This window comes from Nipponia nippon, unplaced genomic scaffold (assembly GCF_047370975.1).
Source record: "Nipponia nippon isolate SJK-2023a ecotype South Korea unplaced genomic scaffold, ASM4737097v1 scaffold_8, whole genome shotgun sequence".
NCBI classification, from domain to species: Eukaryota; Metazoa; Chordata; class Aves; order Pelecaniformes; family Threskiornithidae; genus Nipponia; species Nipponia nippon.
The window spans coordinates 49,536,416-49,562,542 of NW_028262402.1; the positions used below are offsets into that span (position 1 = coordinate 49,536,416).

The following is a 26,127-nucleotide window of genomic DNA, read 5'->3' on the forward strand; positions in this document are numbered from 1 at the left end:
CCCTCTTTTCGCTCCCGCCAAGTCGGGCGCATAGCCCTCGGGGGACGCGGACCGCCGCCTCTCCGGCCGCAGGAACCGAAGCGCCGCGGGGGAGCGTTTCCAGCCGGGGCCGCTTCTCGGGCCGCCCAGCCTTTTCTCCGCGGAGCAGGCTGCCGGGCGGAGGGCTCGGCGGAGCGCGGGGAGACGCCGCGGGGCCGCCGCCATGGTGGGAGCCGGGGCGAGGGGGCGGGAGGGGGGCGACGGGGCAGGGGACGGGACGGGGAAGGGGTGGAGGCGGCCGAGCGGGCCCCGCCGCCCCGCACTGAGGGTGCCGCCGTCGGGCCGCGGCCTGCTCGGGCCCCCGCCGCGTGTCCCAGCGGCGCCGGGCTCCGGCGAGGGCGCAGCGCCGGCCCCGGCCCCGGCCGCCCGGTCGTGGGCCGCCGGTCCCCGCTCACCGCGCTGCCCTGTGCCCACAGCCGCAGAACGAGTACATCGAGCTGCACCGCAAGCGGTATGGGTACCGGCTGGACTACCACGAGAGGAGGAGGAAGAAGGAGGGCCGCGAGGCTCACGAGCGGTCGCGGAAGGCCAAGAAGATGATCGGGCTGAAGGCCAAGCTCTACCACAAGCAGCGGCATGCTGAGAAGATACAGATGAAGAAGACGTGAGTACCCGCCGCTTCTCTGACGCCGTCCAGTCATCCTGACCTTTGCAGGATGAGATGAGACGTTAACGTCGTTACAAGGAACGGCTTATTACTTGGGTCGCACGTTGTACTTCTAAATAGCGCTCAGGTTGTAGGAGAAAGTGGGTTTTGCCACAGTGGAGACATTTCTGATTTCCTCTCTTCTCAGTGGGTGTTAACAATTATGCCCCTGAAAGCGTACCTTAAGATAAGTGTTAATTAGCAGTAGCGGTGACTAATGTAATTATGACAAAAATACGAAGGCGTTCATTTAGGTCTTTTATATCCGCTGCTGTATTAGTGTAGCAAAAGCCAGCAGACATTTTTTAACAGCGTTAATAGAAAAAGTACAGTAACGTACAGTGTTTCAGCAGAACATGAGGCTTGTCTTTCAGGATAAATTACAATATCAAGCATAGATACACAAAAGCGTTTTTCTGAAAATTTTCTCAGGTGTTCAGAAACTGAAATCAAAGTTGTTAACAATATTCTTTGTTGCTAATGAACTTAATATTTATCCACCATGTTGTTTTTGTTGTTTTCCAAGTGTAGACAGCTGCTATCCTTTGCTAGTTGTAAAGGTATTGGGTTTGTTAACTAGTTTGTGGGTCTCTTTTTTTCCCCCTAGATGGCCTCAAAATTAACGAAACACAACCCCTTTTACAAGCACAAGTTCCTCAGATTTGTAAGCATTGCCATCAAATCTCAGAAAAGTACTAGGATGTTATTTTTTGTCAGAGAGGAAGGCTGCTGCCTCTCAAAGTGTTTGGCTGCTTGTTTTAAGTCATTCAGAAGTTCCTTAATAAGATGCATGTCTTGTGTTCCTGTCTTGATGGGAACTGACAAGCTTTTATGCACTGTGCAGTCTGTCAGTTGTTACATTAAGTGAAATTACTAGTTTACCTTGACAATTATTTAGGATTACTCCTTAAACAGGTACATATTTATATTTACGAATACCTCTTAAAAGAAAATTTTGAGCAGGCACAAGCTATGTCAAAAGGATATATCTAAAATGAGCCTTTCTTTTTTCTCTCTTAACACTGTTTTTCTTTCCTTGTAGTATTAAAATGCATGAAAAGAGAAACACAACGAGAAAGAATGATGAAAAAACACCTAAAGGAGCTGTACCAGCATACCTGCTGGACAGAGAGGGCCAGTCCCGGGCTAAGGTTCTCTCTAACATGATCAAGCAGAAAAGAAAAGAAAAAGCTGTAAGTAACTGTATTAACATTCAGCTACTTAAAATTACTTGTGACAATGACCACTTTGTGTTTCTGATGTTCAGGTGACTTACAGCCTACAAGCAAAGTCTAAATAAAATCTGAAACCTTGAATAGTTGAGCAATCTAGAAGAAAGTAATCATATGCAATATCTTGAATTTCATACCTTTAAACGCTAATTAAAATAAATAGCTATGAGTTGTATAAAAAGTATGGTCTACCACTGCGCTTTAGGGAAATTTTATTTTATGCTTTGGTTGTCCCCTTTTCATTTAGCAATGCAGCATGTAAGACTATTGACTTTTTTTTCCCCCCCTTCCAGGGGAAATGGGAGGTTCCTGTGCCAAAGGTCCGTGCACAAGGAGAAACAGAAGTTTTAAAAGTGATTCGTACAGGAAAGAGAAAGAAGAAGGCCTGGAAGAGAATGGTTACAAAAGTTTGTTTTGTTGGCGATGGCTTTACTAGGAAGCCTCCTAAATACGAGCGATTCATTCGACCAATGGTAATGTTCTTGAGCCTTAAAGAATGTTTAAGTAATAATTCTTTTGACGTACTGCTTTGGGTTCCTGTGGCGGGGAAACTTTCTTCCGTGACAGTGCACTTGGTTACTGCTGATGTAGAACATTCCTATTAGTTTCCTTGCAGAAATCTAAACTTCAAATAGCCTGAGGGTGGGGAGATGCCCCTGCAGTCACAGTCTATGTTGAAATATCTCTGCTCTTACTCCCGTAACTCAGATGATGCCAGTAAGTTAAAGCTTACAAGCTGCCGAATTAGCACGGGAAGGTCTTTAGCAAAGGCACTTTGCATAGCTTTTAAAGTTAGAGGCTTCTTTTTCAAGCTGATGTCATTCTGTCAGTGGCAGAACCCAACTCTGTTCTAGGACTCCAGAACTCCCTCCTTTTGGCTTGTTAAGTAAGCTTGAAGCACAGTTGTGACCATATGCAAGGAAAAGGCTGTGCCTCCAGCCTGACCTTTTCTTACACGACTGCAGGAACAGTGCCTGGGCTGTAGGAGCCTGGTAATGCACAGGAGGAAAAACTACATTCGCTAAGGCAGTGTAATTTTTCTATAGAAACCTGTTCCTGTTTCCTCACAGGAATCAACAGAATCACTATGCAGGCTGCCATTTGGATTGTACCTCATTGCTAGTTTGATGGCCATCTTGCACAGAAGCCTTGGATAGATTTTTATTGACAGAGAAAAGTTTATGGTACTTAATGGTAAAGTACCCTTTATGAAGCACAGGTTGCTAGCTAGAAAGTGCTATAATATTTTACAATATGTGAAAGGTTTTTCAGTTTTACAAGAAAAAAGGAAAAATTTCTAGTCTTAAAAACCAGTAGCACTGTTAAATGTGTTACCATAAATGCCTCATTTCTTCATGGAACAGAAGCCATCTGAGGTAGCAGGTATTATTCTTGTACTACTATTAAAATTGACATCCTGAAAATATACACGCAACGCTTTTTGTTGTCATTAATCAGCTTTTTAAACAGATTGGCATGCTATAGTAGGCAGATAGCATTCTGTATTCTAAGTTTCATTCCTCCCAGTCTCTCAAAACATGTGGACATAATGCTGAAAGGGTTAAACTAGATTAGTCGTGAGGGCTTAAAGCAAATACTAACCCTTTTGAACACTCCTTATGCAACAGGGCTTACGTTTCAAGAAGGCACATGTGACACATCCTGAACTTAAAGCTACGTTTTGCCTGCCTATCCTTGGTGTAAAAAAGAATCCTTCTTCTCCTTTGTATACAACACTGGGAGTTATTACCAAGGGTACCGTCATTGAGGTGAACGTGAGTGAGCTTGGTCTCGTGACGCAAGGGGGCAAAGTTATCTGGGGTAAGTAGTTAAACTAGCTGTGCTGCAGGACTACTTTTAAAAGTTTTAAGTCATCGTTGCCTGATGTATTGTCAAGACCACATCCTATAGTTGTAATAGATTGATTGCTAAATGTTAGGTTTGGGCTGTAGCAGAAGCAACTACTAGGCAACTCTAAAAAAATGCAAGCTGTAAGTTTTAATCTTAGGCTTTCCATTCACACTTCCAAAATCCAATCAGGTGAAGTTCAGAACAAAGACTCAACTTGCTTGCCCGCGTCTCACATTAAGCAATGTTACAAGTCTATAAAGACCTAACGATGTGAACTATGAACAATTGCACAATGTTTTCAGTGGAAGTTCTGTGTAGAAGTATCTTCAGAGGATGAGGCTGACTTCTTTTAACAGCGGGGTTGACTTGGACAAGTAGCAGAACCTATGAATTTTTTGTTTTAAATCAACCCATAACTCTAAATGATTCATTTTAAAAAAACAGTCTGAATAAAGTATTTTGAGAACCTAAGTTTGCAGCTCAGCAGAAGGTAGATTGAGATTTCAAAATCAATTTCAGTTTTGGAACAGGAATTCCATATACTTTAGAGAGACTTGTGGATTGAACTTGCAAACATTAACAAAAAAAATAATTATATGAACTACTTCAAGCTTTTGTAGACATTTAATTCCCTTTTCTCTTTAGGGAAATATGCACAAGTAACAAACAATCCAGAAAATGATGGCTGTATTAATGCAGTTCTACTTGTTTAAGTTGTGTTTGATACTAAGCGTTGGACATGGGCTCCTGCAAAATCAGTACAGTTTCAACAAGTTCGCAAGATCTCGGGAACCTTCAGCCATTCAAGAACATTGACCCCACAAGCTGGTGAGGAACTGAAACATGCCAGAAACGACTGCTCGCATTTTTATATTTATTATGTTTGCTCAGCTGAACACTGTCCAAATAAAGTGATTCAATTTTCATGTTTTGCTAATGCAATATGGATTTAATCTAAGCCTTCTTAGGAAGGCCCTACAGAGGGACCTGGACAGGCTGGATCGTTGCGCCGGGGCCAACGGTACGAGATTCAACAAGGCTCAGTGCTGGGTCCTGCGCTTGGGTCACAACAACCCCAGGCAACGCTACAGGCTGGGGGAGGAGTGGCTGGAGAGCTGCCCGGCGGAAAAGGACCCGGGGGTGTTGGTCAACAGCCAGCAGTGTGCCCAGGTGGCCAAGAAGGCCAATGGCATCCTGGCTTGTAGCAGGAATAGTGTGGCCAGCAGAGCAGAACCAGGGAGGTGATAGTGCCCCTGTACTTGGCACTGGTGAGGCCACACCTCGAGTCCTGGGTTCAGTTTTGGGCCCCTCACTACAAGAAGGACATTGAGGTGCTGGAGCGTGTCCAGAGAAGGGCAACAAAGTTGGTGAAGGGTCTGGAGTGGCTGAGGGAGCTGGGGTTGTTTAGTCTGGGGAAAAGGAGGCTGAGGGGGGACCTTATTGCTCTCTACAGCTACCTGAAAGGAGGTTGTAGCAAGGTGAGGGTCAGTCTCTTCTCCAAGTAACAAGCAATAGGACAAGAGGAAATTGGCTCAAGTTGTGCCAGGGGAGATTTAGATTAGATATTAGGAAAAACTGCTTCACAGAGAGAGTGGTTAGGCATTGGAACAGACTGCCCAGTGAAGTGGTGCAACCACAGTCCCTAGAAGTATTCAAAAAAACATGTGGATATGGTGCTTAGAGACATGGTTTACAGGTGGACCTGGCAGTTACGTTAACAGTTGGACTTGATGATTGATCTCAGAGGTCCTTTCCAACCTTAATGATTCTACGATTCTTAGTGCTTTTACAGTAGCAGTTTCCTGACTTAGATATACTGTATAAATACTTCATTCAGCTCACATTCCTAGTGATGGGAAACACAGCCGCTGTCACCCATGATGGCATAATGTCATAGCTGAAGATACAGAAGAGTATCTAACTTGTATTCTGTTTCTGGGAAAGCTGAAGAGCTGGACGAATGCAGCTAGAATCTAGCTGCAGACTGGCATCAGAAATTGAACGCTCAACTGCATACTTGCCCCTACAGAAGCATGGGCTTGAGAACACATGAGCAGCATAGCGATGCAGGAGGGGAAGGTAACTGGGAGGGCAGCTATTTTCATCCCCCCATTACCTCATGTCTTTCTCCCCTTTGCCTCCATGACTGCATTAATGGAAAGAACAAGGGCTGGAGAGTGTCATACCACAGTTCCAGGCAAGAGGACAGTTTCAGAAGTTTAAATTTATGAAGTTGTAGGGGTTTTAAGATGTGAAATTTGAGCATGGCCTGACAACCCTGATATTACAACTACTTGTAGCTATTTCAGTGGCTTTAAGAAACACTGAAGAAAAACTAAAGGTCACGAGTGTCAGCTGATCAACATATATTTAGCTTGCATCCTCAAAATACAAGAAACAAAAGCTGCTTCTAAACTACCAGCAATGCTGTATACAACTGCATCAGTAACCTTCCAGTCAAGAATTTGGTAGTAAACAAACTTAACACAATGTATCACTACGAATAAACATACTCACCATTTTATACTCCTACTCTCAAACAGTACTTCACTTCAAGCCAAGGAGCTTTTAACATAAATTCCAAGTCAAATCCTTATAAGCTTTCTCCAGTTTATGAGGGCACTCTCACCCCTCAACATTGTAAGAAGGAAACTTTCAAACAAAACTCTTAAGATATTTCATAAGTCAGAATGTGAATAGGTTTGCGTTGGGGTTTTTTGCATTAACAAAAGTTTAAGGCTAGAGGTGGTCATGCGCAATAAGCAGGCGGAGTAGCAGATTATAGAATCACAGAGTAGCTAAGGCTGGGAGGGACCTCTTGAGATTGTGTAGTGCAAGCCCCTTGCTTAAAGCAGTCAACTACAGCAGGTGTCCGAGGACCCCACCCATTTGAGTATCTCCAAGGATGGAGACTCCACCACCTCTCTGGGCAACCTGATCCAGTGTTTGACCACTCTTACGGTCTAAGATGTTTTATGTTTAAATAGAATTTCCTGCATTCCAGTTTGTGCCCACTGCCTCTTGTCCTGTCACTGGGCACCACTGAGAAGAGTCTTGCTCCATCTTCTTTATCCCCCCCCACGTATTTGTACACAAGGTAAGATCCTCCTGAGTCTTCTCTTCTCCAGGCTGAACAATTGCACCTCCCAGCCTCTACCTATATTTTGTGCTATAAACATGACTTGTTGGCTGAATAACACAATTGTTGCACTTAAAGAGATTTTAATGTACCACACTGTAGGGAGCGTGTTACAGCATTTCTAGTTGGCCTGTCTATAGCAAACTACATTAATAACTGCTAAGTTTACATCATCTGGCATAGCTGGTAAACAGCAGAATGCATGCTGTAACATTCAGAAGAGCCTATTCTACAGCTTTTTTATTAAAAAGTCTGATGCATAAGCGAATGAAGTATAGGAAATTGTTTTACTCAATAAAAGATTTCTCAATTAATAATCTTTAAGCTTTTAAAGCACCTTGGTAGCTGACAAATTGTAAAATGATGCTAGTTCCAGTGAACTGAACCACTAATACATGCCTTCTGTATAGCAGAAAGGACTCAAATACTAAAAACCAAGAAAAAAAATAATCACAAAATATAAGTTTAATTACTACTTCAAAACATTTCAAAAGCAGCCAAGACAGTACTAAGAAAAGGAAAAACTAACACTGTAACAAGACTTAAGTACAATACTCTAGAATAGCAACACATCTTTCGTAAGATTTATAAACAGGGTATCACTAGTTTAGAAAACACCTAACACCACATTTGTGAAAATAAATTTAGAAGTGCATCCTCTTGGAAATAAAACTTTAGAATGGTCACTTAAAGCAGAGAAGCTGAAGCTTAGACCTATATGTTGCGATGTTTAACTTAGTAGTGTTGATGACATTGTAAAAGATCAATTTGATTACTGATATCCATGAAATGGTACAAAAAAACCAAAAACAAACCAAGGTCAGACATCATTTCAAATAAGTTAAAAGCACTTTTGAAATGACATGTATACATTTTCATGTAAAGGGCTATGAAACATGACAACAGCAAACACGAATCCTGCATGAAATAAAAGTAGACCAAAAGAGAATGTGGGAGAAGCAAAGCAAATCCTGATAAAAATTAACAAGCAGTACAAGAGAGACATTTGAACAAATGTTGGATTCAAATACAAAACCGTTTACCATTTAAGTGCAAGGCTGAAGTCACAAATTAATGTTCTTTAAACTCTATTCCTAGACTAAATAAAACTCAATACTGCTTTCACTGTACACATGTAGTTCCACACCATGTTGTAATAGCATTTGGTACAAACTTGTATAAAGTTGATGTTTTAATCAATGGTTGCTGGTGCAATAAGATCTTAAAAATTCTTTAAGAGTTTGATGGAAATAAGACAGACAGTTAACAGATGAAAAAAAAAATCATCCAAGCCTAAAAAAACCGCTGGTTTTCCCAAGGCAAAACACTTCAGTCAATACAGTTGTCAGATATGTTCCCTTGCATTAATATAACAGAAGGTATGGACTATTAAACTACTGTTCCAATGGGACAATCAGTACAGCAATAAAAACTATTATTTAAAGTCAGTATTTGGATTTTGCTACTCCGTATTTGCTGTAAGATGACTGATGCCAAAGAATTTACTGTAGAAATAAACTGCACCCTTTAGTTCAAAGTACTGCTGCGATCACAATTAGAACAATGTCCAGTTTTCAAGTCTGTACTGGTTATCGGAATTGCTAATTGCACCCCAACTGCCCACATTCTGTACAACAGTCTGGCCATCAGCTACTATCTCGGGTCCCCCAGATTTACAGAGGTATCTACTCAAGAGTATACTTAAAGATGTGAATTTAAGTTCAGTATTTAAAACTGGCTCACTGAAATGAGATCAGAAATCTGATTGTTCTCAGCAGAAAGCAAGACTGACCTAATATAATAATCTTGTGGTAATATTTATGTATTCAGTATGCAAGTGTTTTAAAAGAAAGATATTCATCAAAATCAGTTCCAACTTAGCCATGAAAAGTAAAAGCCAGATGAGTGACATTACCTTCTCATGAATAATGTTTTCCAACCTCACAGGGAATACAAGCAATAAGCATACATATCAAAAATCCACCTAGAAATAATTGAAATTACTGGGACTCACTTTTCATAAGCAAAAGAATCCTTAACTGTCTGAAAGTGATACATTTGTATCAATTGAAGTATTTAGCAGATTAATCTTCAGTAAAGCTTGCTTTAAAAATGGAAGATGAGTCACAATATACTGTATACAACCATCCTTTTTTAAGCCACCAACCCTCACAAATCCCAAATTCTTAGCAAAGTAATAGATGTGTTTTCTAGCCACTCTTTTTTTTACGCAATAAACCTTAGCAGTAAAAAAGAAGCCATAGAGAAGATAATAGAAGTTTTCTCATGTGCTTTATAGAAAATGCTTCATTAGCTTTAGAAATGCTTAAGGTTCACTTGAATATGGTTACAATCATGGAAGATCTTGAACATTTATCAGTCATGGGGTTCATAAGGAGTACCTGTATGTACATGGATAGGAAGGTACAGCTACGTGCAATAGTTCAAGAAACCCAGATTTAACTCAGTAATCCCACGCACCCCAAATCTAATGTTTACATAATACACTTTTCTTAAAAACTGCACCCTTTTTTTTTCCCATAAGCTGCTCTTAACAGATTAAAAAGGAGCATGGTACTTCATCAGCTGAAAGAAACAGTACAAATATATCTTCTACATTTAAAATATCTTATCAATACAGTTAAACTGTATAAGCATAAAATCCAAAACCAGATTCTTGTATTAGCTTCACAGAGGGATAAAAGCTAAGACAGAATTGCAATTATTTAAGTGAACCTTGTACTCAGAAGTCCTGAACAGCAATTTCTAGATACCTCTATTTTTGAGACACTGTGGGAGACTAGTTCACTCATCTTAGCAAAGGCATATAGCAGGACAAACAGTGGTGCGATTTCCTTTTCCTAGAACCATTGTTCTTTCTTATTCCTGAGGTTTTAACCCATTACAAAAGGAGCTTCATTTATTGAAATAAACACATATCAAACTAAGGAGCAACTTATTGTATGTGCTACAAACTAAATTAAGTAATATTGTTTGCCAGGGGAACCTCTGAAGGGAGACACGCATGAAAAGCCTGTTTTTATTTCTATTTGCATACAGCAAAGTTTGGCTGCTGCTTTTAAGAAAAGCTGTGAACTGGGAAGCTATCATCCCATAGTTTATACCCAAGTTAGAAAAAGAAAGTGGGAATCAGAAGTATTTGCAAGCAATCACCTGCTAACTCCTAAAACCACAGAAGTTTGGCAAACAAGCATTTGCTGAAACACCCACTAATATTCACACTAATGAATGTCACAACCACCTGAAATGCCAGCACTCACAGGAGTCACACACCTGACAGACACAACATTTTAATAGTTACCCCACAGCACCAGCCAAGTATTTGGAAAACACGAAGCACCACTTCCATTCACACCAAAACGAGATCAAAAGTTGTCATATCCTTTTCCTGTAATGTAACAAGTAATCAAGTATCCACTCAACACATGCAAGTAGTTTGGAAGGCAGTTCAAACGATTCCGTATATATGTACTGGAGTCTACACTCTGTACACTCTGGAAAAACTTGGGCTTACCAAGATGCTTGCTTTAGAAGCTACAAATAGTTTACTGTGTAGGCATCTCTTAATCTTCACATAAAGAACTTCATTATCAGAGTGCGCTATGGCAGATATTGCGCTGTGTTTCTACTGATTCAGTTGTTTCAAGTGATTCTTATGAAAGACAGATGCTGCTTATGTTGTTTTGATCTACTGAGTTGTACCTTCTTGTGCATTTTGAGAACTAGAATCACAGAATCTTACATTTTTTCAATCTCATCTCATAAGATCTATGGGGAGGGAACAAGAAGCGAGGAAGGATTTTTGTTGTTCTGCTTCTATCCACAGTAGAGAACACAAAGTTATTTAGAAAAATGCTAGAGTGATGTCTGGCCTCATGGAAGTCTATGGGAATTTAAGGGACCCTGACAGGGCCAGGATTGCATGCTGCATTTTTCTTCCACAACTGCTACCTCAAATATGCAAACAGTTCCCTTTGCTAGCACAACTGTATTTATTCAGCATCTATCCTTTATAAAAGGAGGAGACTGGCTGTTTACTTTCATACTTTGATGAAGCTCAATGTCTAGTGGTTAAAAATTCAAGAAAACTTGAGGAAAGGTGATGAATCCCAAGAGGAAGTCCAACCCAGAATTTTAAGCATGTGTCCTGTGTCCCATATGGTTTAGTTACACCCTAGTGTTTTACACAAAATAATAAATTTCTTATAAATAGATGAATTAACAATCAATATTCACTTTTAAGCTGGCTTTCCTTTTTTCTTGGGTGGACCTTTGTAGCCTTTGGCCTTTCTTCGCAAGTTTCTCCGATCTACAATGGGTACCTCAATTTCTGCTTCCTCAGAGCTGCTGTCAGCAGCCCGCTCCGCTGCTGTCTGCGTGTACTGATCCATCTGCTCAGCAGACTCTTCTGAGTGCTCTTCCAACTGGTTCTTCTGTCCGTCCTGTCCAGAAGGCTGCTGAAAAGAAACACCCTCGAGTTCAACCACTATCAAAGAGCTCTGACTCAAGGCAACAGGGGCCTCCTGTGAATTGTGCCCTGCTTCCTCACTTTGCTCTTCCAGAGAGGAAGCTGTTTTGGGCGATAGATTTTCAGAAACCGATTCTTCTGCTGCTTCGGTTACCATAGAGTTGGGCAGGCCATTGTCAGAGGGCTCTTCCTTCGATGCTGAAGCAGCTGCATTTTCAGTGGTGGTCTTTTCAGATTCTTGCTGCTCTTCAGTGCCTTCCTTTTCTACTGATGTACTTTCTTCAGTCAGCATTTCTGAATCATTTGCATTTAGAACCTGCAGGGGGGAGGGGAAAGGTGCCAAAACAACCAAAGGGCCAATTAATTGAAGATACAAGAGGCTGAACAACTACCATCCCTAGCTAGCAACCTCAGAGGATATTTTTGCATTCAGCAGTTTTTAATACTACGCGTACTGTCAACAAACCAGTCCTTTCCTCCTTTTTGCATGAGACTATTTTGCGAACTGCATTTGATATCCAGAGTTGCTCTCCTATTTTGAAATTATTCAAAGGATTATTCAGGTACAGTAAAAACATTCTGAAATTAATCCCAGGGAAAAAAAAAATATTTTAGACATATATAATTACCATTTTGCTAGCATTTTACAATCTGCTTTTGCACTATAAACAAAAACCGGTAAAATCTGTGTCTTACAAGGGTATTTTACCAGTAATTAAGTGCTTCTACACTTCATCAGGGCAGAATTACTACATAAAATAAGGATGTGGCTTTTTACTCATATCCAACTAATAGTATAGTGAGAAAGAGATGTTTCATTACTGCCAAGGCAAACTGGAGCAACATATCTTTCTTTTTAGTGTCACATGGATATATGCCCCACTTCTGCACATTAAAACAGAAATGTTAGTATATTCTGTTTATAGACTTACATCATCTGGCCTAGTAATCGCTTCTCCCAAGAATTTCATGTGATGGTAGGGTCTACTTTCTATCTGTTACTTAACAAAACAAAAAACAGCAAAATACGTACATTCTGAAGGAAAGATTACTTCACGTTTTCTTCAATTCTCTTACCTTCTCTGATACAGTGTCTTCTGAAGGTTTTGCCGGAGACTCAAGGATTAATGGAACAAACAGCGTTAAGGATTCTTCTCCTTGACTCTCAGACTGCAGTTTTGATTCACCACTTGAAACTTCATTTGTTGTTTCCTCTTCAGCCATAAGCGAAGTCTTACCAGCTTCTTCTGTTACCTCACCATTAAGAGGTTCTGATGGAGTTTCCTAAAACAAACAAACAAAAAACAACAAAAAAATACATTTCTAAGTCAAGATTATGCCCAGCCATTGTTGCCCAACACTAGTGGGTCTATCTGTGATCTAAATTTGCAGCTTAATGCAAGAAGCAGATGGCTTGGGTACCTAGAAATGTGTACTAAGATGGCAGAGCTTAGTGCAGAGTAGCTAACTTAACCAGCGTATCAGCTTGGTGCTGTCACCTGCACTAAATTTCTGACCATAGCTTACACTGTTAGGAGCCAAGCAGTTTTTATGCATCTCAGAAGCATACATGCTGCAGTCATTCCTTGAACCCAACATAGTATAAGATCCACTTTCTCACCTATCAGTAAGAACATAAAACCCTGGAGGCATCATTAGGCACAAAGGGTACTCACAGATTTAAATTCAAGCTGTTAACAAGTTGTAGATAAAAGTTGCAGTTAAACATCAAAGCAGGCAAGCTTTAAGTGGAGAAGTAAAAAGAGCCAACAGTAGTCACTGAGAAGCATACCAGCTACTCACGTCTTCAAAGCAGCTTTTTTTTTTTTTTAAATTAGAGATACTGGATCAGATCTTGACATTACTCCAGTTCTCTGGAATATTTGAGTAGGAGAAATCAATTAAGAAAATTAAGTTGGTAGACAAGGTAGAAATTCACCTTACTGAAGATCCTATGAACTCTATTGTTTAAAATAAGTATAATGGAATATTCCCTGAAACTAATTCTATACTAGCCTTAGCTTCTCAGATGTACTTCTCAACAAAGCATCAGTACGAAAATCAAAGAGTTGATAGTTACATGGATCAAGGCAGCAAGGACCGTATTTAACAGAAACTGTAGTTGTATTCCAAACTTATCTGCTATCGCTATCACATCCAGCTCACCTCCTTCTCACTCCATTTCTCAGGGGGTGATACATGTAGCTCCACTTCTGATACAGACTGGCCCTCATTTTCAGCAATCGTTTCCTCATTTGTTTGAACAATCATTTCCTCATTTGTTTCAACAGTACTCTCCTCAAGTACTTCTAAGTCTTCAGAACTTTCAGCTGTGCGTGCAGGAAGTTCCAGCCTGCAGCAGGTATTAAGATATATCCTTTAATCCTTTATTAATACATAATTTTGGTGATCTCAGAAGGGAAATTCTTTCATGACCAATTATAGAGTGCTGTATTGCATGCTTGCCATAGGAAATAAGAATCCAGAAAACTCAATACATCTGAAAATGGCTAACTCCTCATTAGGAAAAAAAAATCAACTGGGGAAAATTGCTTTGGCAATTATAAAATGAAGACATCTATCTCACTTCCATTTTATGGGAATAAAAGTCAGAAATTTGTTAAAGTTTGTTATTTTGACTTTAGAAAGCAGTAATCCATTACATATTTGGAAGCCACAAAGGGGTGAAAAAGGAAGCAACTTCTCCCACCCTGACTGTGGAAACAGTTTAAAATTATGGAGTTATGAGCAAATACGTTTGTATAATCATTGAATATATATATATATATATATATATAAAACAAAGACCATGACTGGAGAAGAATTCAAGGCAATAAACACATCATGGCTGAAGAACATTCAATCAGCCGGAGATTAAACTAGCAAATAGGTAGAGATGAAGCTCTGAGGCACCTGATGGGTAGTAACACTATCTCAAACACTCAGTTCTCATTTTTGAGATGATAAAACTTAGATGAACTGGAAGTATTAGACACAAGCAAAGAAAAAAAAAATACATGCAATAGATTTGAAGGAGGCTGCTTCACGATCTCATAGTAAGGGCAGTACTGGAGGGTTTTAGACCAGGGTGCCAGGCTTGAGATGAAGGCACTCAATAGTGCCTCAATATTCAATAACAGACTAGTCCTCTCACATACCAACTAGCCAATTATTCGTAGTAACAGGGCAAAAAGTTTCTCAACCTGTGGCAGCGTCAAACCATAGCATTTGGCCTGTCTGAACCTGCTTAGGGCAGCACACTGACAGCACAGGACAGCAGTGCTGGATCTCTGTAGTTCTGCAGAGCTATTTAAACACAAAAATTAGGCTGTTTCTAGCTGAAGACCTCAGCTTCTCATGAAAAATCCCAAACCAATTAATTTTGTTTAAAGAAACCCAATGGAACAAGTTTGAGGGATTTCCTGGAAAATAGTCAGGTTATCTTCAGTTCCTCAAAAGAGGTTTTTGGGGTTGCAGTGGTTTTTTTGGAAGCAAATGAGAGAGGGAGAGACAGACACGGGGTGGGTGGGTGGCAGTGTGTGTCTATGAGTGTACATATACTCACACACAGGAAGGGGGAGGAAGGCACAATTAATTTATTTATTTAAAATAGCCACAGTTCTGCTTTCTGGATGGAAGCCAGTGCAAATTAGTACTTCAGGCCCTGTCTTGTATGAATTGTTATGGCACACAAGTGGTACAATTCTTCACAACCCCATTTGACAATTATTGCACAGGATAGCATCTTTTAAACTGAAGACAATTTTTTTTTTCTGGGATGTAAGTTTGCATACTATGTTTTTAAGTCAGAATTTGTCTAAACAAAGGGCTTTACTCTGAAGACAAGTGCTCCCTATAACTTCTTTGTTATTAAGTGGCAAGCAGTAACCAGCTCCCTAACTAAACAGTCAGACTTTATTTTACTGCAATATGCCACCATAACAAGAGGTCAGGAAGGGACACCTCACCAAAGATCACACATAGCATTGTGGATACATGTCCAGTTATTATCGTAAGAAACTATGCTGTATGAATACACATATTTTTACCTTCATGCAGACTCAGTTATAACAGAACACCCTCAGCCCTCACTGTTTTCTTACTGTTATTTCCAGTATCTGCCAAGCTTTCAGAGACACTACATTTTGGTGCAATCACTCTTCAGGTGATGTCCCAATTTTCTTTCTCACATCAGGCTTTATTTTTAGTAATTTTAAAATCAAGCAACTAAAGTAGGAAGAAAGGAGAAGAAATACCAAGTAGTACACTGTGAGGCACTGACGTAGTTTGTGACTGCCCAAGCAACAAAACAAGAAATCAGTAAAATATGGGGCTCCTCTACCTGTTTTCTGACACATGAAGAGCATTTTCCTCATCTCTTTGGGAAGTTTCAGGTTCAGATTCCTGGCTATTCTTTCCTATCCTGGGACGTTTTAAATGACTGCTTCGTGTCCGAATGGAAATGGGAGCTATGTTAGGGTCTTAGGAAAAAAAAAAAACAAACAAAAAACAAAAAAACAAAACAACAACAAAATAAATGCAAGTGAACAAATGCAGTTTAAGATCTGCATATAATTTTTCCCCCTAATATTTCATTAAAGAAACTGAGTGCAAATAAACCATCATTTCATTGTGGTACTTTTTTTTCCTCTGAATACACATGCATAATATCTTTACCAAAACTCATAACAATTTTATCCAAAATCCTCTGAAAGGTTTATGAGTTGACCCTCAGCACCTTAAAGGAAGGCATGTTTTTATACACTGTGCAGATGCATACGCTAAGATTGAAAGCGGTAGAAGAGGCTGCTAACCTATTAATCCACAGTAATCACAATACCGATAATCAAGGTTATTTTTACCTTCAGATGTGCTTGCATGGACATCTATTGATTCTTTACGTTTTTGAGAGTCAGCCTGTGAAGCAAAAGCAAAGCTAATGTTACTCCAAAAACTTCTGAATTGACTGAAATACCTTCATCTGCCTATCTGTGGTTGCATCTTTCTAAAGCACTATTTCATAGTAATGATCCTACGGAAGAGCAGCTACAACCATTCTTAATTTAAGATACCTACATGTATCTCAACAGATTTTTTTTTTTTTTTTAAATTATCTTTATTACAAGGATGAATATTTTTCTCTGCATTTTACTTCTGGTCTCAACATAGAAGATAAGACTTGAAAGTAACCTGTCATTATAAACAACACTACCAAGTTTGTTTTTTTTTCCTAACCATTCCATTTGTAACTTTCTGCAAGTTAGCTGAGGACTCAGTGGTCAACCACTTGATACTCTGAAGCGGGTACAAGCTGCACGCAAGTAAAATAAAGTTATGCACATTGCTCTTACCTGCTGGAAGTAATCTAGAACTGGCAATAACCAGCATCCAGGTGTTCTGCCACCTTTCCAGCCTCACTTCTAGTACTACCCAAGAAGGCCAGCAAGAAGTAGCCATATCTACATTCTGCTACTTGAAATGGTTTCAAGTGAGTTTTACATACCTAAGTATTTGTAGACTAATGACAAATTATTCTAGCATCAAAACACACAAAATAAGGAGCACTAAGTGAAAGGTAAAAACGCTGAGGAATGTTTTTTCTTGCTTTGGGGAAATGTGAGGTATTTTATTTTGTTTAGTGGTCCAACAGTTTTCAAAGCATTGCAGATATGCTTATAAATAGCACAGGTGCCAAGAAGAGAGCTGTCAGCAATGCTACCAAGCTACGAGGAGTTGAAGCGCTTCGGCATCTACCATCTTCCTCTTCTGGAAGAAGGCAAGAGACGGGGCTTGAGTTCTTAACTCACAGCAACAAAAATCATAGGAACTACTATTGCTCTGCTATTTTCTCCAAGCATATCCATATAGCTCTACAACCAAAATATGCATTTTTTAGATCATTTTTTTGATATGATCATTATTGGAATCTGAATCTAGAACTCAGCGATGATCCTCAAGATGCTGCTACAAATGAAAGACAACTAAGAGTTGTTGCTTCTGGTCATTTAGAGACCAAAATCCCCACTATTTTGCTGTCAAGTTTTGCTTAGGGAAATTCTAATTTCCTCAACTGGGCAAAGGGACATTTGACTTACATTTCAAATCTAAAGTTTAGATATTAATAGCTGAGAGTTTCAATTTAGCCATTATTTCCTATTTTTAATTAAAGCATTGACTTCTATGAGAGCATGGTCATGTCAATACTACAGACAGTCCTGAAGCACACAAATCCATGCTCACTGTATTTGGTGCTACAAGTTATTATCAAGCACATTCTGTGTGGCCCCAGAACATGAGACAGAGAAACAGCTTCATATTATTCAAAGACACAAATATATTCGTGACCACATATCCATATGTAGCTGGAATCTGTCAATATTTCAAATACGTACAATGAAAGCTACAGTTCTTCTATATGGACAATGTACAACTCTAATAGGAAACTAAACACTTTCCACTGTATTGAACTGTGATGTGAATGTGCACTTTTATAAACACTTTTCCTCATTCTCTGCACTCTTACAATGACTCTACTGTTCAACAGCATTTCTAGACAGTTTAATCTCAGAGCCAGTTGAAATACTCTCCCTTCTCTAATCTGCTAGCAAACAGCTCAAATTATAGACCCTTACAGCTGTGGCACAGACCCTCTACATTCATGGGGACATCCGACCCTTTCCCCTGCAAAAAAAAAAAGGTATTTTTAACCCCAGCTTAGTCATCGGTGTTACATCAGTGGGAAGCATAATATCCACCCAAAAAGTAACAAAAGTTATGTCTTTTATACATAGCGCTGACTTGAGCCAATTCAATTACAATGAGATGGACAAAGAGCATTTCTCACGCTTTTTTTTTAGTAACAAAGCAATCAAAAAAGAGGTAACAGTCTGTGTACCTACATTTAGCTGTGTTTCTAGCTCAGTCTTCTGTCCACTTGCTTCAGATACTGCTCCAGACGGCCAAAAGTGATCCTCTGCTTGGAAACTCTTATTTTCTTTCTGTGAGGCCTCTGCTGTTAAGATTCAAAAGAGGAAACAGGGAAATGGAAAATTATAGTACCTTTATGTAACAATTAACCATTCCAAATATGATCTCACAGATCTCAGGACAAGTGAAAATCTTTCTGCTAGTTTCCATGGGCCCGTGCTCACAGAAGGCACTGTTGTACTTGTAGAGTGTTTGTTCAACTTTTACAAATTGTCAGAAAACAACAAAACAAAGCATCCATACCTGCAATTTTGAGCTTTTCCCTTTGCAATATAGACATAATACATGTTCTCTGGTACCAATGTCCTGCTCCCTCCACTTCCCACAAAAGGTTATAATCCCCAGGGTACTTCTCAAGATACTGCTTACAAGCTGAACAAACATAAGAAAAAAACACTCTATTATATATACACTATATACTTGGCTGTACCTCAGTTTTTAAAGTTTATCTGAAATCAAATTAATTTGCTATCTTCCATTGTACACATAAACCATCACAGAAAGAACTGTTCAACAAAACAGTCGAGTCTGAAGTAAACATAATATTGCTTTACCCTACTCATCCTTCTCAATAAATCCTTTCTCCAGGTTTAAACACTTTCCATTCTTATCTTAAACTGCAAACAAAGATGGATGGGATTTTCTTCTTCTTCTCTGAGCACATACTTGAGAGTTTTACAGCTTTACTGGTCACTGTCCCTGCCAATCACAAGACACAGCCCAGGATGGAAGGGTTCTTAGGCAGAGGATAGAGTCAAGTGATTTTTGTCATCCCATGTTATTACAGACACTCATGAAAAGCACTCTTTGAGAATCTGAACATGTTACCATTGCATGGTTTATCATCCACTCACTGTTCACTTCTGGAATATTTTTTTCTCTGCTGTCCCTCCACCTCTTTTCTTCCAATACACATACTAAACATCCATGTGGAAAGGCATGCCTTCACATTATTCTGTAGTAGCTACTGGGAAAACTACCGTTTTTCACCGTTTCATTATTAACGCGTACTCTCACTGGACAAGATCCGTGCCGTATCATTCCTTGACAAAGGGAAATGGATTAGTCATCAAATTCTGCTCAGGACAGTTTGCTGGTTGAAGCCTAACAAACCAGGTCTAGTCAGGTCCAACAACAGACAGTGGTATTTGAAAAAGCTGAAAATTTCCAGTGGCTAAGAAGGCCAGATGAAAATGTTCATAGAAAGAAGTCTGGCAGATGGCCTAAGAGTAGAACAATCCTTGAGAAACAGGGCAAAGGAAATGTGCTTCTTGCCTGAACACAGTCCCAAGAAATGTTGTTTCCAGAATGCATGCCATTTCCTAGATGACATAACCCTCTTGGGTTGCTAATGGAAGAGCCATAAGTGTTTTCCTTGAACATTAGGACTGTGCCTTCTTATACCCAAGTTAAAACATAACCTAGTATGTCCATTTGGCCAGAAGTTCTTAGAAAGCATGAATTAAATGACCTTGTGAGGCTTAGGTGTGAGAAAGAAAAAGGTGCTACAAAGAAGATATGCATTAGATCACACAGAGAAACACCTCAGCCCTTTCTGGAGGCTTGGAGGGGACACAGTGGTAAACTTCACACTAGCAGAAAGCCAATGGAGATCCAATATCTAATCTCATGTAGAGGATTAAAAATCTAATCAGTAACTACCTCACTATCTTAAACAAATCAGGATTTTTAGCCTTCACTGAAAAGCAGAACATTTAATACAGAAACTGACGATGCAGCCACAAACATGGAACTTGAATGACAGCACGCATTTGGACATGTAAAGAAAGCACAAAGATCAAAAGAATAAATTAAAGAGCTTGCCTGTGTACATGAAGGCTGACAGCGGGTATCGTAGGCCAAGACAGTCTTCAGTAAAGGAATCCACAAAGTCTTCCAACATGATTAGCCCAGAGTCTTTCCCACGATGTTTCTTTCTTACAAACATTGTGTCTAGCACTGGCAGCAGATAAGTCTGACTACCATAAGAGCTACAAACACTTCCTGCAATAATAGGAGGGGAAAAAATATCCATCAGTACCTCAGCATTGACAAGCTGCAGCATGGATTTTAGCGTATTCAAATAAAGACTAATATAATTTATAAAAATTATACCAACCTATATAATTGTAAGTCATATAAAATTGTATTAAAATAATAAAAATAATTTATAATGTTGATTAAAAATAAATAATTGCTATCAGCCATTTATTGGCTTTTTGGGAGAGCTTCATAATGTTGCCAAGACATATCAACAGATTCATATGTTAGGAAAAGTTTGTAATACCAGAAAAGAATAGCAGAGATAGAGAGGAAAGGCTCACTTTGAAATCTCACTATAAAAATCCATAGGAAAACTATACTAAAAATGAAGTTGAAAGAGGGAGGAGGGACAAGGAGACAATAAAATTCTTGACTTGCACTTTTATGTGGATTACATCACTCCTCAGGACAAATATGAAGACTATAACTCAGCTCTTGTTTAAAGACTGAAACAATAATTCCACAAAAAATCCTAGGACACTTTACACTGGAATTCTCCCTTAAACAACACATTATTCATAATTAAACAAAGATGAAACAGACTGTCACAACACTTAGGTACTTCAGTATCAGAGGATTCAAACGGTAACTATGGACTCAGTGGTGTCAAAGGGATACCATATAGTGGCATTAAGATATCCCATCAACTATTCAATCCATTTTCAGGCCCTCATTTTGTAAGTCAGCATGAACTTTCCTCTAACAAGGCCAAAGAGAAGCATACAGCTGTCTGTACAACATAGTTGCAACTTTGTACTTCTGAGATGAATGAACATACTTATCTTCATTCTTCAAGCAAGGAAAATGTGGGCAGAGAGGTTACATTACTTGGGTACCTTTTGGGATACTAGTCAAGCTCCACCACTCTTTCCTAACCATCTGTTTCCAGAGCTGTCTTTCTCCACATAGACTACTCATTTGGAGAACGCAGCACACAATCAAATGTGGGTGAAATATTCATAATGCCTAGAAAGATTAGCCTTCAGTGTTTGCTAACTCAAGACAAGTAGATGAGAGGACATCACGAGAAATATAACAAGTGAGCATCAGTACAGCAAAACTTCAGTGCCACATAAAGAAGTGTCCCCATTCTAGACCAAAAATAGAATCACTACGCTAATTTCCAGCTTTATAAGGCCACAACAAAGACCACTGGAATGTAAATACTACTTTGTGACCACCACATTACAGGAATTTTGACCTTAAAAATAATACTGAGACTTACACACATTATGCAATGCAGAATTTCTTTAAAAATAAAGAAAAAAACCACAAAAAGATATCAGAACAAATTAGCTGGTTGATTTCCTATCTTGATTGCCAGACCAGAATAGGTCAGTGACCTAGACAGTTTACTATTTTATTTTTAAGAGTTTGCAAAGGTATATATGTATGTCAGATGGAGGAAGTCTCCACCAAGTCTCCAGTACCATCATTAATCCTGAATTAGTTAACCCCCTTTAGAGATGAAACAAAAATGCCAGACTGTTTCTCCTTGATCCAAATATTGATATTCTACAAAGTGCTATCAAGGTGCTAAACAGTCTACCCAAATACCAAATTTTATTCAGCAAAAAAAATGAAAAATACATATTCCAAAGTAACTGAAGGGAAATTATAATGTTTAGAAAAAGAGAAAAACAACAGAAAGTCTGTAACACTAATAACATAAACCTGTCACCTCAATTGTAATCTCTGAGGGAATGCATGCTTGGAAGGAATGGGAATCTCTTTGTTATCACCAGGTGTAGCTGAATCTTATACCTGTGAGCAAAGTTTCTATGCTGTCATGCTATAAAATGTTTAAGTGATAATCACATCTGATTCTACAATCATTTCAGACAAACAGGATCTCTGCATTCTGGAGCTATGTAAAAAAAAAGACAACGAAAAAAAAAACAAAACCAAAACAAAAAAACCCAAGTACAGCCCAATCCAACCGTAAACAATTGTTCCATAGAAAAAGGAAAAAAAAAGCTTTTGGGTATATCTCATTTCTACAGTTTTAAATATATTTTGTTGAATATGAAGAAATCTAAGAACCTTCTTAGATTGCTAAAGCACGTAAGCGTTTAAGCTAGAAATTTTAACAGCAATCTGACCTCTTATGATTTCAGGTAAACACCAACTCATTAGGCCTGCAAGGCTTGTAAAGTCTACCAAATACAATATTCTTCAGATAAGCTCCCTATCTCCCCCTTTTTACTCCCCCAAATCCCACAATACTCAAGTGTTTTACCTGTAGGTTTAACAGAATAGAACCCAATAGCCTCTCCTTTTTTCCACATGATCTTAGCATAGTGGTTGCTACCATGACAGAGAAATGGGATCTCATTTCTTCCCATTTCTTGCGTCCGATAGATAATTCGATTCAGAACATAGAGAACAACCCTCTCTCCAACAGACTTCACCTAAGGAAACACAGAAGAACATTTTAGAAGAGTGGTCAGATTAGTTAATACTCACACATCAGGGACCTTATTTTTCAAAGTTGCCAGTTAACACAGCTGCAGACGGAGTGAAGAGAAGCTGTAAGTGCTAAAGCAGGATGAAGCTCTGGGGTTTGTTTGAGGGAAGCCATAGCAATAGGTTACGTATAAAGCACTACCATAGACACAGGATATTTCATTACTTCAGTGTCACTCCTCATCCAATGGGTCAAAGCTGAGAGAAGTCCTGGGAGCAGGGCGCTGGGGGGACTGTTTCCATTTTAACTTAAAACTGGTTTTGGGTTTAAGAAACATTCACCAAACACAATAGCAGTAGACCAGCCTCAGACTTCCCAGGCTAGCCAGTAACTGGAGTCTTACAAAGGAGAAATGATGATCCTCATAGGGTAGAAGGACTTGGCACACTCAATCACTGCTGACAGAGTGGCAGGCAACAGGACATGATGCTGTGGAAGAACTAGTTACAACAGTTTCTGTGGCACGAAACAAGGAACTCAATATCCTTTTCTCTGTCCTGCAGCGTTCCTTTTACATATGAAATTTAAGTTCACCACTACCCTACCCACTGTGAAGGAAGAACAGAGGAACCATGCTGTCTTCCCAATGCCCAGAGTTATAACTACCCTATCTGTGAAAGATTCAGCCTTCCTGATTTAATCACCATCCTACCATTAAGAAGCACATGGAAAAATAAGGCTACATGCCAAATTCTCTAGAGTAAATTAAAAAAATCCAAAAATCAAAGATGCCCAGATTCCACAAGGAGATATAAATTACACTCCTGGAAAAATATGGATTTCCAGTTTTGGAAAAAAACAAAACTCCATGCTAGATAGGTGTCAGTAACAGTAACAAAGATCAATGATGAGCAATAAAGCAGATACCAGGCAACGTACTTTCCCAAACCTCATGTGTTACCACTGCAAGCCACCAGCTCCAACTTGCCTCTATCAAACAGATTCCCGACAATATTTTTAGCTTACTATTCTCCTGTAAGACCAATAGGTACCGCTATGGTACAATGTGCCGCTTTACCATGACGTTTCAGTACAACCAGACATACAATGTTCTAAAGAGTAAAAAAAAAACCCTCTTAACATTTTTGACATCTAAATAGCTTACATATGAAGCTACTGTATGACAGTCACTCTTCCTCTAGACACTATCTTCACAACCAAGTTCCCTTTCCCCTAGTGCCTATTCCTCTATTCCCATTGACCTTGCTTTTGACTTGAGACAGCCAACTCATTTCTGAATGAAATGAAAACATGTAACATCTCACACACTAGCTATTGGCCATTACTTGCCATTATCTTGAAGGATAAGAATAATTGCTAGGTGAATGTTGGAGAGCTTTACCTGATGAAGCCCCTGTCTAGCAGGGACAGATGTTCTCACAATGTCATCAATTGACCACCACTGGTCAGCAAGATACAGGGCTACAGCTTGAAAGAAACAAGGGGAAATAAAAAGTTAGTGATTCTTACCATTCCGAAAGAAACATATTCATTAAAGCTGCTAAACAATTAGAAATAACACTGTCGTAACCGAGTTAAGCATGTTCTAGTTGGCACTATATTAATGCAGCTCTTACTACCCTAGCACAACAAACGTGGTGCTATACACCCCCCCATATGCAATGCTCCCTAGTCCAAAACTTGTTTGAAAACTGAGAATAAAACCAAATGCAGATTTTGTGCAGTATGACATATAGCAACTGTTTTTCAGACATAAGCACTATCCTTCATCACTGTGCTCTAGCACCTCCTTCCACTAAAAACTGGGCCTGCCAAGGGGAGTCTCATTCATATGTGTATTTTAGTTTAGGGTTGCTAATGGATATTGATACTGAAACTGTGCAAGCGTTAGGGAGTCAGATGAATGTAAAAAGGCTGATGGCCATGTGATTAGCAACCAGGAAGAGTTTGATCTATGGGCATTTGTGGCAAATTTGGCAATCATACATGGCATTAAATGGAAAGAGAAGGAGACATGGAGGACTGGAAGGGAAGGGAGAAAAAAAACAAACAACCAAACAAAAAAACCCCCAAATCAGTAAGATGTCATCTTAGCCAGAGCTATGTTAGGGCCTAAAGACAAATTTACACTTGATGCTGATCAATCACTGTAATAAAGAGCATCTAAATTCATGGGAAATTAACAGATTCTATGAATGCTCAATAAATTCCTTTTGGAGAGGTGAGGTGTACATAAAGACATCAAGAGATACATGTTGTACTTGGATTCAGACAAGCGCAGTGTTATTTTGGTATGTATCTTCTGAATTCAATGGGTCCAGTTCTACTCTGATTAGTGTGCCAAGTTCTATCACTTGTGTATATGAATCCACAACAAAAATAATAGTATGGGAACAAGAACGCAGTGAACAACAAATGCAAAATTGGCAAAGTTATGAGCTACACTAGCATGGAATGAGCACGGGCCTGGTTACATGTATTTGTCACAGAAAAAGAAACAGCATCACGGAGATTAAAATCTTAAAATGAAACCTGTGAGCGAGTCCCCTGGTGCAAACAAAGCAAGAACTTTGTGTGTCTGCTCTTCACCATAAAGAGGAACGAAGCCCACAGTTGACAAGCTAATAGGAATCTGAAACAAGAGTGTACAATACCTCAATAGACTCTTGCTAAAACAACATTAGTAAAATATACAGAGAACGTTTAGCACGGTAAGCAAGACCAATGTGGAAAACTGAGTGCTTAACAGTTAACTGTAAAGGACAAGCATCACACCCCAGCCCTTACTTTAGAAGTTTCTTCCTAAAGACAGACTACTTTATAAAGAGCTCTGACTCTCATGCTCTGGCAGATTTAGCGACAGTAATTTATACTCTTACAGCTCTCTGCTGTCAGCAGTTTGCATTTATGTGCACAACTGAAGTTGTGCAAAAAGCCAGCAGTATGTTCACCTCAACTGTCCCAGCTATGCAAGCTGTCAAAGCCAACAGAAGAATAAGGCAGGCAGTCAAGCACAGAAACAAACTGGCACAGCAAAATCGCTGTTTGTTAACATCAGCCCTAATAGGCTAAGGTGGGAAGGCTGGATTCAGAAGGATTTTCTTCCCTTGAATTGCACACATTTTAGGAATTCCGAAGTTGTCTACTTCATCTCTCCTTAGGAACAACATGAGAATGGTCAAATCAGTCCACTTTTCAGGAGCTGAGTACCTTTGTGGAAATGCATTTTGATATTTAAATTCACATGTTTTCAATATTTAATTAATGCATAAA

The 26,127-nt window shown here is 39.4% G+C and overlaps 2 protein-coding genes across 9 annotated transcripts in view; one reads left to right on the forward strand and one right to left on the reverse strand.

The window, feature by feature from the left end:
• Positions 1 to 70: 70 nt before the first annotated feature.
• NSA2 (NSA2 ribosome biogenesis factor) lies at positions 71 to 4,694 on the forward strand. The gene is made up of 6 exons (XM_087742780.1): positions 71 to 205; positions 456 to 643; positions 1,728 to 1,878; positions 2,211 to 2,390; positions 3,546 to 3,738; positions 4,414 to 4,694. The coding sequence occupies exons 1-6, from the start codon at positions 203 to 205 to the stop codon at positions 4,479 to 4,481; spliced, it is 783 nt and encodes a 260-aa protein (XP_087598906.1). The 5' UTR covers positions 71 to 202; the 3' UTR covers positions 4,482 to 4,694.
• A 2,660-nt stretch (positions 4,695 to 7,354) lies between these two features.
• Positions 7,355 to 26,127, reverse strand: part of FAM169A (family with sequence similarity 169 member A) — a 35,436-nt gene continuing 16,663 nt past the window's right edge. For 5 of the 8 annotated variants that reach the window (XM_087742786.1, XM_087742785.1, XM_087742783.1 and 2 more), the window contains 11 exons: positions 25,387 to 25,486; positions 24,236 to 24,321; positions 22,666 to 22,837; positions 20,208 to 20,387; positions 18,627 to 18,755; positions 18,296 to 18,408; positions 16,259 to 16,313; positions 15,739 to 15,877; positions 13,563 to 13,749; positions 12,474 to 12,680; positions 7,355 to 11,712 (listed from right to left, as the gene is read on the reverse strand). In XM_087742786.1, coding sequence (XP_087598912.1) covers positions 11,167 to 11,712; positions 12,474 to 12,680; positions 13,563 to 13,749; positions 15,739 to 15,877; positions 16,259 to 16,313; positions 18,296 to 18,408; positions 18,627 to 18,755; positions 20,208 to 20,387; positions 22,666 to 22,837; positions 24,236 to 24,321; positions 25,387 to 25,486 — 1,914 coding nt within the window. In that variant the 3' untranslated portion in view covers positions 7,355 to 11,166. The remainder of the gene's footprint in view (positions 11,713 to 12,473; positions 12,681 to 13,562; positions 13,750 to 15,738; positions 15,878 to 16,258; positions 16,314 to 18,295; positions 18,409 to 18,626; positions 18,756 to 20,207; positions 20,388 to 22,665; positions 22,838 to 24,235; positions 24,322 to 25,386; positions 25,487 to 26,127) is intronic. The other 3 variants (XM_087742788.1, XM_087742782.1, XM_087742787.1) reach the window with 2 other exon arrangements.

Bases quoted from the DNA above. Each gene is read 5' to 3' on its own strand.
- NSA2 (XM_087742780.1), top strand. The intron at 2,391-3,545 runs GTAATGTTCTTG...CTTATGCAACAG, and splicing joins AGCGATTCATTCGACCAATG to GGCTTACGTTTCAAGAAGGC. The intron at 3,739-4,413 runs GTAAGTAGTTAA...TTTTCTCTTTAG, and splicing joins AGGGGGCAAAGTTATCTGGG to GGAAATATGCACAAGTAACA.